Genomic DNA, 18,403 nt, shown 5'->3' on the forward strand with positions numbered 1-18,403 from the left:
AAAGGGAAACGAGAGTGGGAATTGCTGCCATTCTCATTTTCGTTGGAGGTCAGGAATGGAAATCATGCAAGCAAAGACAAGCAGTATCTGCTGCCTTTGTTGTTGTTGTTTTAGCCCACAAACATTATGTAAATATTTACAGTGTTTTCTGCATCGTTTTAGTTGTCCCCTTTCCATTGAAATGCACTGAAATTAATTACATAATTGTTTACATTAGTTCTGGTCATATAGCAGATAGGAGACAAGCAACGTGGGTTGCAGTGAAAGCCAAGCTGTAGCGGAAGAGAAACAGCTCTGCTTGGGACAAATACAGCCTGGGATGGAAATCTGTCTGCCTACTTTCATCTCTAGTTGACCAATGAATGTGCACTCCTAACCCAAATGAATTAATTCTTAAATAAACCTGATTAAATAATATAGTGCTATGGTTAAGCAAATATTGAACCAGGTTATCTGCATGATGAAAACATTTTCCCCTTCCTGGAAATTCAATAATCTTATGAGGTATTGTAAATAATGATTTTAACAAAACAAATGTGGACATAAATTGCATGCAAAGAGGTATTGCCTAAGGAAAAGCCATTTAGCCAAGTGCCATTAGCTATAGAAGTCTTTTCTTCTTCTTCTTCTTCAGTGGAAAGCCTTTATAACTGAATCGTGTCTTATTGGGTCCCCCTTATTTAGGCTGCATAATGGAGTTCTGTCCTTTTAAAGAGAAATCCAGTCACGACAAGTTGTCCCAACCTTAATGATCCAGTGAACGATATGGAATAAATGAATGGTGCCCCTTTCTCATGGACTGCATACACACCATACATAAAAACACATTTAAAGCACATGACTCCCCACCCCATCCTAGCAACTATAGTTTATTCATTCATTCATTCATTCCCATCTGGCTGGGTTTCCCCAGCTATTCTGGGCGGCTTCCAACAAAAGATTAGAATACAGTAATTCATCAAATATTAAAAACTTACCCCCCACAAAGCTACAATTCCTAACACCCATAACAAACTACATTTCAAGGATTCTTGGGGGGAAGCCATGCACTTTAAATGTGTGTATACAGACCTTTAAATCTGAAGAAGGCACACGTGTGACCGGGGTATTGAAAGAGTATTTCATACCTTCAGTTAACTGTATATTCTGAAAGTTTAAACACCATATTGAGCCTCACTGATCCATGATCATCAGAGCAAGATAATCTTTTGACTTTTGTAGTAATGGAAATGACCTCTAAAAGTTTAAGGATGATTCTTAAAAACCTTACACTTCTTTTTTGCTGTCATTATTCTGAATGTCCGGCTCATCCTATCTCTGCTAATACTCGACTGTACTATGCTGTCAGCCTTATCTTCTAAATCTATTGATGCTTCATTTATTTTAAAAAGAACAATGTTTTCATAACCGCTCGTGAAATTACTTATAAGTAACACGCAAAGGAACAAACAATAACTACAGTGTTTTGCACGTTCTGTGGTATTTTCTCCTTGTGTCTTTCTGTGTTATCTTCAGTGTTTGTTCTGCTACATATTCTTTCGCTTAGTGTTGTTTTTGCTTCCCCTGTTTCTTTTTAACAGAGTTTCTTTGAAGGACAGTCTGCACCTTGGGACTCAGCTAAAAAAGATGAGAACCGAATGAAGAATAGATATGGGAATATCATTGCATGTAAGTGTTGACAAGTGTAGTTGTACCTCTGTGTAAATTTCCTTTTAGCAGCTTGACAATGCTGCCCACCTCTATATGTTTGATTTGTGTTGACTTCGTTTATTGTGTTTCTGTGCCGCTTTTCATTCAAATGAATCCCAAAGCGGCTTACAAGTAATAAATAACCAGAACATAATAGAACATCACAAATGCAGCATAAACTATACAAAGTAATTAACAAATCAATAAAACAATTACCATCTATTTGTGTGGAGTAAAAAACTGAGCTCCGGCCACCATAATTAAAGAATATGGGAGAAGTAAGTACTTTACTAGTTTAAAGACTTCAGAACAGAATTGGCGAGAGATCCAGTGTGGAATAGTGAGTAGTGTTGGACTGCAGGAAAGGGTTTCACCTTGTATCTTAGCCATGGCACTCAGGCTGGTGACCTTGAGCTCCTCAGAGGAAGGATAGAACCAAACTATATTTAATAATGATATGTTTTATTCTCTAGAGTCTAGGATCCTCCTACAGAAGCACAATGGAAAAAAAAAGGAAATTGAAATATGGTCCCCTGTCCTGAAAACGTTACAGGTTGAAATATGGGACAGGTTGTTACAGTACTACGTTACTGATTATTGATATGGAATCAGTACTGTTGATAAGTACACATGTAATAACTTGTCTCATATTTCAGATGTAATGCTTTAATACGTAATGCTTCAACCATAATGTTTCGATACAGAAGTGGGGAGGGGAATGCTGTGAAAGCAAAACACACCTAGCTCCCATTTAAGTGTTAGTGGTACACTTGATTTCCATTTATTTCAGTGGGACTTTTAGAACCAAAGTAGACATGTGTGGCAATTGTGTGTCTATTAAGCATATGAAATGAAGGAGGTGAGGGTCTACACATTTCTTTTTTAAAAAAAGCATATGGGGGAGGAGGGGAAAATCAATCCCTCTCTTATCTATTACACTGTGCTCTGTAGGTTTGAAGCAAACTTCTCAGTGCCCAGCTCATGTCTTATACTGGAGGCAGCTAAGGAGAAACTACTTAAATAGAGTGCAGCAACACAAGGCAGGAGAGGAGGCTGGGTTTTAGTTCCCACCCTTGAACTTATAAGCAGACCATCTCATTCCCATTTGTATGTGAAACTGCCTGCACATTTAGTTTGGCTCTCAGAAATGCCTAACATTTACTGGATTGTGTCCACGGTGGCTGAAGGTTTGTGTAAATATCAAGTAAGCATTGATGGTATTGTTTTCGTTTAAAATATATTGTATACAAAGTGGTACATCTACAGCCCAGTGCCAGTTACACTAGCTTCAGACACATGTTGCTTAAAATATGCTCCTTTAGTCAGTAAAACTAAAGACATCCAAAGAGAGTTGAGCACCACATTTTATGTAATTAAAATAGCCTGTGACCCCATTTCCTCATGTGGCTTACAGCCATTCATGATACTCCCCACAAGTATTACGGAACTTTCTTCTAGGTAAGTGTGTGTAGGATTGCAGTCTTCATTTCCTATTGGATCAGAGTTTTAATTAACCACAGAGATAGGTAAACGATGACACTAAATAATAAGCATTCGCCCTTTTGAAGACGGCCTCTTGCGAATAGACTTCACTAAGGTTCATGTTCACTATGAGGAAAGCATTTAATGGCTTTGCCATCCTCTTATCTGAAGGTCTCTTGACTTAAAAGTAGAACCATTAAAGAATAGGGGTTATACAAGTGTGGAACGTTTGCTAAAATAGGGTAATGGATTTTGACAAATACGCATTAGCTGACACTGGGTACATTTACAGGAGAGCATATTATGTAGTGAATAGAATAAGGGTATGTTGAATGAGGCGTTTGCTTGCAAGGAAGAGACACTTCTGAGAAGGTGTCAAGAAAGAATTCTTACTGAGGAAGCTTTCAAAACTGCCCTTTTTCTTGGCACCACTATTGTAGTGCAAAGAGCAGGCATGTGACATCCCTCTTACCATGTCTGTGCCATAGTTTAAAGAATAGCTGAACAAATTTAATGCAAAGAAGCAGCTCAGCCAACGTTCCAGAGCAGTTGGATTTGTTTCCTATTAATTAAAGTGGCTCATATTATCATTCTAATATCTATTTAAAAAAAACAAAAGCAATATTGGAAGTGGCCAAATGCCTAAAGCAGACACTGCAATTGCTAACTGCATCATATCCCCAGAGACCTTCAGCATGGACTCCCTTCAGGTACCGCCCCTGAAGCTGCAGAAGTTTGTCTCTCAGCAAAATATTTCCTCGCTTCCCACCAGCTGAAAAGTGTAAAGGCTGGAGAAAGATTTGGAACAATTTAGGGGCATTAAGCTTGCTTTGTCGACCATCCTCTTGCATAAAACCAAAGCGATAGGCGCTTTCACAAACTTGTAACAATATCCAGCATTCTAATAACTATACGCTGCAACTTGTTACTGTCAAAATGGCTTTGGTATAGCAATACAGAGGTAAAATATTTTAATATCAGCAGCATCACATCCTTTTTATCACTACGCATATTCAGTAATGGAATCTAAATCCACTGTAAAGCACCATAAAACAGCTCTTTACTTCCTGCCCTCCTAAAGGGTGCAGTAAATATGCACCATCCATTTTCCCATAAGCATTGACAAATAAGAAGCTTTTGTAACATCAGGTTCAGGCTCTTTGAGTCCTCTGCTATAGTTATTCAAAAATACAGACTCACATAGTAAAGAAAATATGAATTTCCACAAGATGCCTGTTACAATCTAGTTTCCTCTAGAAAGTAACCACTACCGTAATGCATTCAAAGTCGTATGTGCTTGCTCTAGCAAAAAGGCATTTATATATTCCTGTTTGTCTGACAGAGCTAGCACAGCTAACAAAGAGTCAACATTTTTCTGCAGGACTGTTTAGTAGACAACTAAGTGATACCTCGGGATGCGAACAGGATGCTTTCCGGAGCCCCGTTCGCATCCTGAATGGAACGTAAGATATGACGCCGCGTCTGCGCATGCGCGGGTCGTGTTTTGCCACTTCTGCGCATGTACGTGACGTCATTTTGAGCGCATGCGCGAGCAGCAAAACCCGAAAGTAATGCGCTCTGTTACTTCCGGGTTGCCATGGAGCACAACCTGAAATTGCTCAACCTGAAGCACATTCAACCCAAGGTATGACTGTATTCCAAAGAGTTGTGCATATGTCATGAGTTTTTCCAGAAGAACCTACTTACAGAGGGGCATACAAGAGGGCAAACTGTTTAGTCTTGAAATAAACTTCCCATGACACAAACCTCCTTTCATTCCAATTGAACATAAGTTAAACATGCCTTGTGAATTTGGCCATGAGAGCACAAACACCATTTTAATGAATAGCATTTAATCACAATCTGAGAGCAACATGGACTTATTTAAACACACAACCAAAACCAGGTGGAATGCTACAATTTTATCTTTCTGCTTTCCAAGGTATCATATTATTGATGTGCTTGGGGGTTTTGCAGAATGCATTAAGGGAAATAATCTTTCCTATAAGACATACTCTGCATTGCTTCCAATTTCCACAGTTAATCAGTCATTTAAAAGTAGTATCATGAGTATTTGAAATGCATCCAGAGAGACACCCGTGGAAACAGACATACAGAATATATTTCAGAGATAGTCCCCTCATGTTTATTTGTTGGTTTGTTTAGGTAGTTTATGTTCTGCATTTTCAACATAGGTTGAAGCTAAGAGGGGTGGGGAAGCAAAACAACAACAACAACAATGCAATGATTCAGAACAGGGGTAGCCAGGGTGGTGCTGTCTTGATGTTTCACACTACAATTCCCATCAGTTCCAGCCAGTATGTCCAATTTTCAGGCATGATGGAGTTGTTGTCCAGAAAATTGGAAGTGCACCATGTTGGGTATTCCTGTTTTAAAACATCAGTATATTTCTTCTTACTTTAACAAGTTACTGTTTGTTCACAGAGTGGTGGCAAGTGAAGAGGAAAAAGTAGAGTAAAGGTTGCTTGTTTATTCATTCTCCAACTCCAGAGAGAATGAATCTAGTTACTCTAAGTAGCCTCCCTAATTGCAGAGTAAAACCGCTGATTTTCAGAGTACAGGTAGCTTACTTCCCCCCCCCCCCCAGAGTTTCTTAATACTTACCTTCTTTGTATAATCTTTCTGGCCTGGTAAACCTGTGAGTAATTGATTATTTTTTATTATTTAAATTTGAATTGTATTTTGAATCTAAATTATAATTGTAATGTGAAAGTACAGTAATATTCAACTGGTGGGTGATCAGTAAGTTTCCCTATCTAAATTACAACTGCACACCTAATCACATTGACACTTCCAGGTAATTTATTTCTGTGATAATACAGAAACCCCTTTCATATTCCTACAGAGAGCGATTTTATTCCATGGCCCATAAACCTACTGTGATCTGAAGTACTTTTTCAGGTCAGCTCCAATACCATGACACATATAATACTGGAAAATTTACTGTGGTGGATACCAAATTAAAGTGAGCTGCACTGAATTAATTAAAGGTAGAAATGTTGCTAGGTGCATGTAAGTGTCGCTGTGCATGTGCTCTGTCATTCTCCACCAGCATTCAGAGTAGATTCTGACCTGATTGCCATCATGCCGGAAGTCAATTGAAAGGTCTCTGTATCATGGGTAGTTTCATGGAAAGTCTCCACATGGTACAGGTGATTAGAGACACAAGTTTGTTGAGAGCAATTTGGCGCTGGGTGGGTGTGTGTGTGTCACACATATGATGTCAGGACGCTGGGAGGAGCTGACGGAGGACCCAAACATGGCGGCAGCACAGCTTCCCCCTCTTCCTCTTACCACTGCCACCAACGGTGGGCTGCTTTGAGCCTCTTTTCTCTCCATGGCAGGTTGGAGGAGGAGAAGGAGCTGGCCACTGACGGCCTCCTCCACTCCCTAATTTTTAGGACATTGGGGAGCCACCCCCTCCCCAAAAATATTGGGGGCGTGGCCAAAAGAGCTCAGCCTCCATGAATGCTATTTTATGCTGAAGCCTTCAAGCAGCCTTTCACATGGAAACTGGAATGTAACATTCTGACTGTGTATTAACATCCTGACTGAAATATCTCAGTAACACGAACAACCACAAACCGAGCAATACACATTACTCCATGGTGTTCCCTGTTTCCTTTTGCATCCTAACTATTCATTCTTCTGCTTGGAATGCAGAGGACAGCCTCCACGTAGATAACATAAGGAGTTGAGTTCTAATTCAGAAGGCTTTCAAATGCCTTTGCACTTGGCATCCGATCCAGGAAGAAAATGTTGTGGTCCACAAACAGCAAGCCTATGACTGATTTGCATTACACAAAGACTAAGAATTGGGAAGAAATGGTTTGTAATAAGGAGTGCATGAAAGTCATGCTAACTCAAAATCATCACTAATATTGCATTTCAGTCTGAACTTTGTTTACGAAAACGCTGTTAGGGGAGGAACACAGAAAACCATAAAGATTTTTGGATGGAAGTTTATTTCAGATGTTATTCTACCCCTGAGGACAGGGCCAACTGACTTGCTTTCTTTTTATGTTTTTAAAAAACAAGTCTTTTAAAGTAATCATAGCATTGTGAGGGGACAATGTATCTTGTCATCTTGTGTTCCTTCTATTATCTACGTGACTATTTGATGTTGACTGTTATTTGATGAATATTGAGTAGAATACAAATTCCTTAATGCATGTGTTATGTGTTCTATTTCAGATGATCATTCTCGAGTTAGGCTGCAGCCCATTGAAGGGGACTTAAACTCTGACTACATCAATGGAAATTATATCGATGTACGTATACTCATCTAGACAAGAAATTTAACAGTATTATTTTAAGGAAAGACTCTCATTTGATATTTCAAATGATGTTGTATGCAATCAGGATGCCAGCTGTTAAATTCTGTGAGAAACCAATCTGGAGACCCCCTCTTGTATGCTAGAGTTGAGATTAAAACTACCAAAGATTGCTAATCAGAAAATAAAATCAGACATTTCCTAAAATTGCCATGTATTAGAGTGGAGACTTGCCAGTAATTTTATCTGGCTACTTTTCCTCCTGAAATTTATGGGGGACCAAAGACATGTTATTTTCATTTTCTGTCAACAACTTGGCATGATTCAATTTTTAAAGGGGGGCTGTTTGCATATTAATGTGACAAAACTCTATAATTCCTAATGCAGTGGCTTGCAATCTCTTGTCATCTAGGCACTTTTAAGCAGCCTTCAAAGTATAGACTGCATCTGTTAACCAGGACTTCTAATGCAAGCAAGACAGTTCATTAAATATGTATGCTGTTTAATTATTGAAGACTGCTTCTTTGTTCATTCTGCATCATGTTAACTTAATGTTTTACATTAGAATAAATTCTTTAAGAGACAGCATTTGGGGGGCATAGAAAGAATGAAATCAAAAGTAGAGCTGGAAATCAAGGAAGAGTCAATGCCATTTTAAGCACTAAGTCTGCAAATAAAATCAGTAATTTTCATGTTCACACATAACATTAATGTTTAGTAACTCAGAACAACCTAGTCATCTTAATTGATATCAACATTGCTTTTATCTTCATTAGTGACACCTTGTGACAAAGCTGCCAATACCTTATATGCACAATTTCCCAATTACTATGACAAAAGTGAATTTAGATCATTTCTTTCTCAGTTAATTAAAACTAGTTTGTTTATTTATTTGTTTGTTTGTTTATTGCATGTTTTTACCCTGCAAGAGTTTCAACAAGCAAATTGCACATCTTATTTGGCAGTCTCAACGCTAAGGAGTGTGTGTTTTGCCATGCTGTAAACTAAATGCTTCTAAATAGTGGTTAATTTAGCTTTAAATCGAAACTTAAGATCCCCCAGAATAGCACACATGGGGAGCAGAGGGGAGATCATTCCATCTGGCAAGCAAAAATGCTTCAGCTGATGGAAGAATCCTAATGCACAGGACTGAATTCCTCTTGTTGTTTTCAAGTTAGAGCTGAGCAAACTATTCTTAGTCCAACAAAATGGAATTTCCCCCCAGTCACAAACAACTGTTAAAGCACATTCAAAACACTTTCCCCCTCAAAGAATTCTGGACACTGTAGTTTACTCCTCATAGAGTTCAATTCCCAGCAACCCTTAACAAACTACAGTGCCCAGAATTCTTTGAGGATGTAGGAATGTGCTTTAAAGGTATAGATGTCTAAAGATGGAAAAGATTTAGCATTAACTTTATTAATATTGATAAGAAGTTTCTACTGTTAACAGCTTGGTATGCAGTTTCGCCTGTAATGTTTCTCTTTTGGATTCATTTTTAAGTACACCAGAACTGCAAATCTTATTAGTTTCAGTGGCAATTGTACATAAATTTTGTGCTTCAAAGACACTGATGGCGTTAACAGCCTGTTCATTAGAAGTGTGTATGTAAAGGCAATGTAAACATAATAATCAGTGATGGGCAAGTGTAATATAATCCTTATAGAATTGTACGTAATAGTTACTTTTCCTGCTCTTGCCATTTAAATTTCATGGATATGAGCTGCAGCTCAGTGGTAAAGCATATTATCGATAATAAGGAGCAGTTAGGCCAGTGGTCTGACTTGATAAAAAGCAGCTTCCTATGTTCCTACTTTAAGGAATGGCCAATAGCTTAGAGCTTAGGCCTAATTCTTTCATTACCCAGGCCCAACAGTAGCCACAGAAAAAGTTCCATAGTTCTTTGTGGTTCTGTAGTAATAACCAGATGAGAAGCACTGATTTCAACATTATTTCTCCCTTTACTGCTGCTCAGTTAGCAGAACTGGGCTGGCAAGTAACCATGTGATGATTGGACGTGCCAAACAGTATCTGGGTGATGTAGAATCAGATTACAGGAAAGCAGTTTTTCAGTGGATAATATGCTGCCCTGATAACTTAAACATTTGACCTTAGCTGCTGTGCCTTGCAATGCTGCAGGAATTTTGAGAAGTGAAAGGGTTTTAAACAAATGCTGCTGCTACCTGCAGGTGTCACTAGGTTAGACCATTTGCTGCGAAAAGAACAGGAGCCTCTAGAATACAGCAGCTGTAACTCCTTACCTAATCACACACAGCTTTAAAAGCCTCCTGTCAGCTATAGCTGCTACACCTGTCAGCTTTTCTCATATTCATAAGGTGAAACCTTTGCCCTTAGTAGGTTTCTTTGTGCATGCTTATGTTTTTTGCCTTGTTCCTGTGACAGATTGCACAAGATTCACACAAAACGCTTTTTAAAAATTTATTTCAGGGTTATCACAGGCCAAACCACTATATTGCTACGCAAGGTAAGTTGATCTCACATTTATAAGTTTCTTGTATACATGTGTATTGCTCTTTTATGTGGGAAATGCACTTGTGAAGGTTTTCACTTTCGCTTATGTTGTAATAAACAACTAATACTATAGTCAGTGCACCCGATTTCTTCAGATTAGCTTTCTGATCCCACAGCACACCCCAATTTATGACAGAAGTGAAGAATCTTGAAAGAATCTGTGATGAACAGTACTGTATATATTTAATTAGGCTTTTAGGCTCATTAAAAATGGCTGTACAACTTCCTGGTTCTAATACTCCTGTACCCAAATCTGGCACAGTATAAAGAGCAGCTTCACTCGGATTCGTATGCTAAGACAACAGATGTTTTAAGTTTTATTCTTCAAAGAAAAGAACTTTTATCCTTGTATCTATGATTGGGAATTGGCCTTTTTTTTCCATTGTGTACTCTGATGAGCATATACAATATATTATTTGTGGCTACTGTTATACTACACTAAACAAAATGATAATTCTACTCTGAACATGAACTAGATGTGCTGGTGCCCTAGGACTATTGTTGAATTTTCAGGATCTAAACACTAAAATGAACTAACTAATTAAAGTAACCTAGAAAACATCACTTGCATGTTTCCTCCCTCATGGAAGTAATCTTCGGTGTAGATTGGGGGACTTCAGGTGTGGGGCATGAATGAAGTCCTGCAGGCCTCTCTTATCAACCACTGGGGTTCTCCCTAGACCATATCCCTCACCAGCCCTGCTGTGCACTCTCCTCAAGTGATTTTGCTTAGCTGGAATATCTCCTTGATTTGTGGTAATGGCTCTTTCTTGCCTGAATTGAGGATAACAAGATGCGAGGACTATAGGAAATTCTGGCTGACTGGCCACTATCAGAGGCATGAGACGGGGAAGGGAGGTGTTCCAGAGTGCAGCGTTGGCGCTCATCTTCTCCACCCCCGGACAGAGAACCTGAGTGAGCATCAATGCTTTGAGGAGTGCCTCAGCTCCCACTGAGTTTGACGGCAGCCGGGGTGTGCCAGCTTCGGAAGTGGGGCACAGCAGGAGGCAGCAATTCCTGTTCCACCTCAGGTGGCGAAATGGGATGGGCTGGCCCTGCCTGCTGTACAAAAGTAGGAGTTGCAGCTATTACTCTACCAACTTTTGCTTCTGTTCTCACCCACTTTTGCCCCATCCCAGCACCAGCTTGCGCATCTATCTCTTTCGCCATGAATAAATATAGCTCTTAGACTCAGGGTGGGGGGGGGGGCCGTTGGGAAATTCTCACCTTTTTTTACTGATATTTTTGATATGGTTGCTATTTTAATGTTTCCTTACACTTCGTTCAATGCGCAAAACCAACAGCTTGGCTCCATAGAACTGGAGAACTTTTTTTCTACCTACCACAGAAAAGGTTACAGATAGGTAGCCGTGTTGGTCTGCCATAGTCAAAACAAAAAAAATTCCTTCCAGTAGCACCTTAAAGACCAGATCTGAAGAAGTGTGCATGCACACGAAAGCTCATACCAAGAACTAACTTAGTTGGTCTTTAAGGTGCTACTGGAAGGAATTTTTTTTGTTTTTACCACAGAAAAATGAAGGAAGGACTATGGCTTTGTTTTGGTTTCTAAAATTTACAGTAGATGCTTATGTTGCCCCTTACAAAACAGCTCTATTCTGCCACCTAGTGACAATTTATTTTCATTGCAAGTATTCCACTACAGGGGATTTAAAGTGATAGCCAACTGTGTGTGTGTGTGTGTGTGTGTGTGTGTGTGTGTGTGTGTGTGTTTGTTAGAGAGAGAGAGAGATGGTTCATGTTTAAACAAGGTTCTGCACTTTAATGCAGAGAACTGGTAACAGATGAATGAATGATTTGTAGTCTCCTGTTTTGAGCCATATTTGCAAAGCATTATGCACTCCACCTGTGTGGCTTAGGGATGAGGTATAACTGGCCTGATAGAGGCCCAATAGTCATGCCTGAATTGGAGAAAGATAAGAACATGAATGCCACCGTTTTGCCTTTTCCTCCATTATCTCCAGACATAAACTGGTGACTGAGGAAATTAGCTGACTCCTACTCACTCATTTTGGGAGGAAACCAAAGGGTTGCATCCAACTAAATTAATTTCAGTAGACCCACTGAAATTAATGCACCCCAGTTAGTCATGCCCATCAATTTCAAGGAGTCTACTTTGAGTAGGACTAGCAATCGCTGCAACCCATACCTTTATTGAAAGCGAGAACATTTGACTAAAACATCTGAACAGAACATTTGGGATATGTCCATTAAAATCTTTCACAATGATTCTTTCAGTAACCTTTCTGATCCAACCCATTCCCATTTTCATGCATGTATTCCTTTGTACTATGCTCTTCAGGAAAAGGAAATCATTTGAGAAATTAGTTCAAATCCCTACAGAGTTGAGATTGCTATTTAATTGTCCTAGTGCTCTTCTTAAGCTCCATTCAACATATCAAGTGTTAATGAGCAAATATAATTGGATGCCACTAAATAGTGGCAAACATAATCGGTTTGCAATCGGCTACCAATCTGGCTTTTCAACAAAGCTGGAGGGTTGCCTAATCACTTGTGTTTTAGTTTTTTTTTACTGTTTTGGAATCTTCCAAATGAACAAGATTTAGCTTTACAGGGTTTTGCTTAGCAATGAGCTTACCTTTTGTGTCTTTCAAATCAGGTTGATTAGGAAACTGGTGTAAGGAGGACAAAAACTGTTTTACCTATTGTTGTATCAAGGGACCATTAAGCTATGTTTTAAGTGCAGCATATTCTAAACTTGCAATTTGGGTTAGAAAATGAGCATCTACTTTTCTTCTTTACAGTAGCTATAATAGGCTGAAATTGCCACTAATGAAGACTTCAGGTGATCTACAGTAATTGACAGAGACAGTCACAATAAGCACCTGGGTCATACTTGTAATAAGAAAACTATTGTCTTGATGTAATGGATCATGCATAAGGAACAGGCAGACACAATTTGAAAATGACTATTTGACATTTTCGAATTGAGAATATTTATTTAAAATCCCCTTTCAGCTAAAGGTGGGCTGGTAGCCATGTTTGATTCCACAATGTAGGTCATCTTCCCCAAACTGATTCCCCCCCACCCAATATTTAGGTCTACACTGCCATCAGCCCTGCCAGTATGGCCATGCTGAATGGACCTGAAGGAGAGTTACAGTCCAAAAGATCGGTAGAGCAGCAGGCAGGGGGAATTGATGTAGACAGCGGAGGTAGACAGCTCAGTCGGTAAAGCATGAGACTCTTGATCTCAAGGTTGTGGGTTCAAGCCCCACACTGGGTGAAATATTTCTGCATAGATGATCCTCATGGTCTCTTCCAACTCTACAATTCTATGATTCTATGAATGTTTCCATGCTTTTATCAGATAATTGTTGAAAAATTAAACAGCATGCATAAATGAATGTTCTCTGAACTGGTCACTTGCTTACTACTAAGAAAAACTAAAACCTTTATAATGGTTTCATTTTTTATACAAAAATTAAAAATGCAAGTGCTAATTCAATAGAAAATATCTGCAGAGTAAAAAGTAACTGGAGAACAAAGCGCCATATGGCAAACCCCAGTATGTTCACAGAAGATTGAAATTATTGAAATGTCCAGCAGAAATGTGTACATTCCACAGAAAAACTCAATTTGTATGTATGCAATGTTTGTGCATACTCATAAGTTGATTCCTGCGGTGCTTATCGTATAACAAATTTGCCTGCATATCATACTTACCTGACATAAACAGTGTAACCAGTAAAAGTAATATTACAATTAGACATACAATTAGACACAGGAGCAGTAATTATATTTGATGTGCTTAAGGCTCAAGTTATTAAGGTATGGTTTAAATATATTAGGCCTAATAAAATATTTTAATTACTAATTCTAAATCAGCACCTGCAAACAGGCATTCTTATTCCTTCAGTTTGCCTCTAGCTGTAAAACAAACCATTTACTTTCTCACTTATATTGTGAATATAATTTTCTTCCTCAATGCAACCAACTTATCATGCTTCAACCATGGGAAAATCCTTTTGTGTCAGCCTTATAAGCCCCTAAAGATAAGCATTTATAACACAAGTGTTTACACAGTTTTGACTGTGGTAGCATAAATAGCAAAATCGCAAAATACCAAGCAATCAGAATACAAATGGCACCTAGTGCATTTCCTGGCCCAGTTCAGATTGCCAACTCTAACAACCTTATACAGAATACATTCACTGTTTCCAAACAAGCTTATCCTGGCCTCAGTATCATCTCCAAATGCCCTCCTCAGAGTGCCCTTTCCATAGGAAGTGTGGAGGGTGGAGTAGAAGGGGCCTTTTGGTGGTGGCACCTGTCGGTGGAATACATTCCCCAGGGAAGCTTGCCTGGCACCTTCTGCGTTAAATGAAGACATTCATTTCACCTCCAGTCTTTTAGTAAATGTTCTCCTTATTCTCCCGGAACAGAATATCTATGGGAAAGAAAATCCTGTTTTATGTACATTCCTTTCTTCCTTGTTAATAAGATTCTACTTATGCTATGAAAATCACTGCTGTACCTAGTGTTGTGAGTGGTGCCCAGATCTTGCCTTCGCCACAGTGGTAGAAGCTTATTGACTCTTAAAAAAAAAAAGTATCTGCCTTTCCTTCCATGTTCAATTGCTATTTAGATCAAGGCTTTGTAGAGATTACCTCTGCAGTTCCTAAATCTCATTTGAGCCCAAGTGTTTTCATTTAGTGCTTTTGGTGCGGATACATTTATCTAAGCAACACAATTAAAATGGTTCACTTCATTTACTTGGCACTGCAGCTGTATTGTAAAGCACAATTGATTAAAAAAAAATTATAGAAGTGTACAGTTCTTTTTGTGACTTGATTTCTGCTTGGTTGAGGTGAAGACTGGAATCAGAGCACCTTGCTATACGAGAAGAATGCAGTTTCATTTAAATATTGTCTTGCTAAGCCAATAAGGATGTGTGATTTTATTGTGCACTACCTAGTTTATACCCTTAAATATGACAGAATATTTGCCATTCCATGACTTTGGGACGTTATCAGTAAACAGAAGTCAGGCTGATGTGAAGTATCAAGTGGATCAAAGCCCTTAAGAATTAAATGAAAAGTTGTTGTTCATGTACAATTTCATTTTTCTTTTATGATATATGGCACATCTCAAACCTGAAGAATTATTGTTATTATTTTGGTTAACTTAATAGTCAGTATGTTTTTCTTTCATTTATTAATGCTCTAGTGTGCACAAAATTATATTATAGGTTATCTTTTTTGGCAGCTGAAACTCATTCAAGATTAGTACAAGGCAAAGCTGTAATACAGGTCAAGCAATAGGAGCACTTAGACACCTCTTTACACCAACCATTCCAGAGTCACTTCATTTTGCAGGACAGAATATGTAAAAATATGTAAGAAAAGTACAAAGTGACCAGTTCTGATGTGGATGGAAGATGAGAAGAGGAGGTGGAACTAAGAGTTAGGAACTGTTGTTACAAACTCAAACGGTTCCAGAGATTTGGTGGATGTTATTCAACAGAATATATGGGCTTTTTTTGTAAAAGATTTTTTTGCCATTTAGTTTCATGAAGAAATCACTTTAGAACTTTATTCTACGAAGCAGCTATTTTTTTATTTTATGTATCTCAGTTACTATATTAAGAATTTAAAATCCCAAATACTCTGAAAGAAAAATAATGTATACACAGTTCTTATGGGTAATTAGCCAATCAGATCACTGGGCTGGCAGAAAATTAGTAATCCTGTAATTTTGCATTTAAATTGAGCCACATGCTGTGGGAACTCTCCTTAGAGATTAGTCTATTAACAGTTGTGGTGCTCCATAAGGTTACATTAAGGAGAACAGCATTCCTAAACTTTTAATTAAATTACTCAGATTCTGTTATTTTGGTTACTGTCTCAACTATGTTTGTATTCTAACAAAGTCAAATGACATTTGAAATTTGGCTGCTCCTTTGTTTTCTTTGCATTGGATTGATGCAAAGCTTTATGTTGGTATCATAAGCTTTCCTAACTTTTGACAGTGCTGTTATCATCTCAGAACGAAGTATTGTACCAATGATTATTATTCCCTACCAAAGTCAGTGGTCACATCCACATCATATATTAAAATCATATTAGGTGGTTTTCAACTAAGTTTTTCTCAAGAGTGGATCCTTTAAATTATTAGACCTAATTTAGAAACGGCATGGTGCAACTGCCGCAGTACAGCCGGGTGCCTTTATCTGCCCATCAGCAACACAACTTGTCTCTCCCACTTTGGTCTCTACAGCTGCAGCAGGTTCTGCAAGAATCCAACAGCTTGACTTCACTCCCAAAGGCACACTCCTCCATTGTCTCCCAGAAAAGATGGGTGCCAACAATTTAGTAATGTTCATTAATTTCAGTGCCTGGGAACTATAGTTTACCCCTCCCAGGGAGCTAAAGTTCCAGGCACCCTTAACAAACTACAGTTTCCATGATTCTTTGAGGGAAGCTATGTGCTTTGAATGGATGGTGTGGATGTGACTGTTTCAGTTTCCACTTGTAGGGGCCATCCACACATCTGTTTGTCCCGTGATTTCAAGTCATGAATCTGAGAGGGGTTTTGTTGTTTGTTTGTTTTTTTGTCCTGCCACTTTTCCTGGGAAAACCCAGTCTACTGCTTAATCAGAACAAATGTCAATTCGCAGAAACCTCACAAGGACTTCCTGCCATCTAACTCAGAATTGTTCTTCCGTATCTCAAGCTCTCTACTATCACTCTTTTCCTTCAGATTTTTCAGTTCTTTCTCATACCTACAGGACACATTTTTCTCCTGGTCCATTTCTCCAGTATATTTCTATCTCCCATCTCTTCTGTATGGACAGAAAGATTGAGAGCTACAAACAAAAGTGTGTGTGTGTGTGTGTGTGTGTGTGAGAGAGAGAGAGAGAGAGAGAGAGAGAGAGAGAGAGAGAGAGAGAGAGAAGAGAGAGAGAGAGAGAGAGAGAGAGAGAGAGAGAGAGAATTTATTTCCCCGAGATGTTGCCAGTGTTCTCCTTGAGCATTCCAGAGACCAACTGGAAACATGTAAAGATGCTTATCTAGATGAACTTTAGAAGAGAAAAGTCACAGGAAACCTTTTCTCCAGAAAAATTACCTCTTGAATTGCAACTAACAAGGGTTACATTATAGGGGAATTCAAGCCAAAGCCCAACTCCGCATACTCTTAACACTCTAGTAAAACCTGGTAGAAAAATAACGACTATTTGCAAGGGAAATCAAAATTAGGGAGGTAATTGTGCTGATTGGTTTAGGGAAATTATTATCTTTGTAAAATACTAAAGCTTCACTTCTTTTGAGATATTGTAATGTTTATTTTAATCAGCTACTACAGCAATTAATCAGTTAAATGTAACAACGTAAATTTCCTGAAAATGTATTAAGTCGACAGCTCTAACTATTACAAAGTATGGCATATGTGGGGCATTAAATTCACTTAATAATTACTGGGGATTGGATTGTGCAGTTTGAATAAATACTTACCCATTTCTCACTAGCTTCTCCTTGTTTTTAGTAGTGTCGCAGTAGCAAAAGAGAGACTATTTTATATCATTTCCTCATGGTAGAGAGTATTTATAGCAGCCATTATATTATATTGCTAGTAGATTATGTCATTGGATTCATAGCAAGAAAATGCTGAACTTTCCCATAAGGGGAATGAGAATAAGCTGAACCACACAAAGCCCTGCTGCAAAGCAGGTTCTGTTTATTTTTGAGGTGGTTACTTGCACAGACTCTTGGTACATGCGCCTTGAAATTAATCAGGGCTGCACAGCAGCAGTTCTTAGTGGACTGTGCTCTGTGTCAACCTCTGTAAACTTGGCTCCTATAGTGATTACAGTGTCGCTTCCTACCCCAAATCTCTGAAATCGAATTGTTCAGCTCCTGATGACAATAAATCCTGTGCCCCTTACCTGCCCTTTAATGCTTTTCAATTCTGTGTGGAGACATGACAGAGTAATAATTTATTCAGATGTCAGAAAATAATTTGAAAAGTGTCAAGTAGAAAAGAAAAATAGGATAGAAGAGAATTACTTTCAAAGACATGCAGCTAGCCTATTTCCCTCCCATGAATGTCCTGAGTCCAGAATAATTTTGGTGGCTCTCTGGCATAAAGGAAGCAGGTAAAATGGATAGATAACAAATTCTCTATTAAATTCCCACTCCCTGGGGTTATTTTAATTACCATTGTCTTGCTATAGCAGGTAGAACGGAAGCAGGGACACAGCTGACATTCCAAAGGAGAGCATTTCTCTCATCACTCATTCCTAGAGGATTGTGGTACAAATCTAACATCTGCAAGGCTAAAAAAGTGATTTTGGGGGTGTGGGGAAGATGATGGATTATCTTGGAGGAAAGGTTTGATCCAGTTCCTTCCAAAACAATTGGGATTCC

At 38.6% G+C, this 18,403-nt stretch overlaps 1 protein-coding gene across 12 annotated transcripts in view; it reads left to right on the top strand.

Annotated features, from left to right (window-relative positions):
• The window catches only part of PTPRM (protein tyrosine phosphatase receptor type M), a 401,111-nt gene that overhangs the window by 347,547 nt on the left and 35,161 nt on the right, over nt 1–18,403 (top strand). For all 12 annotated transcript variants that reach the window (XM_081917995.1, XM_081917993.1, XM_081917991.1 and 9 more), the window contains 3 exons: nt 1,581–1,668; nt 7,387–7,463; nt 9,915–9,951. In XM_081917995.1, the coding sequence (XP_081774121.1) occupies nt 1,581–1,668; nt 7,387–7,463; nt 9,915–9,951 (202 nt within the window). The remainder of the gene's footprint in view (nt 1–1,580; nt 1,669–7,386; nt 7,464–9,914; nt 9,952–18,403) is intronic.

This window comes from Podarcis melisellensis (assembly GCF_964234715.1).
Source record: "Podarcis melisellensis genome assembly, chromosome: 7".
Taxonomy (NCBI): Eukaryota; Metazoa; Chordata; class Lepidosauria; order Squamata; family Lacertidae; genus Podarcis; species Podarcis melisellensis.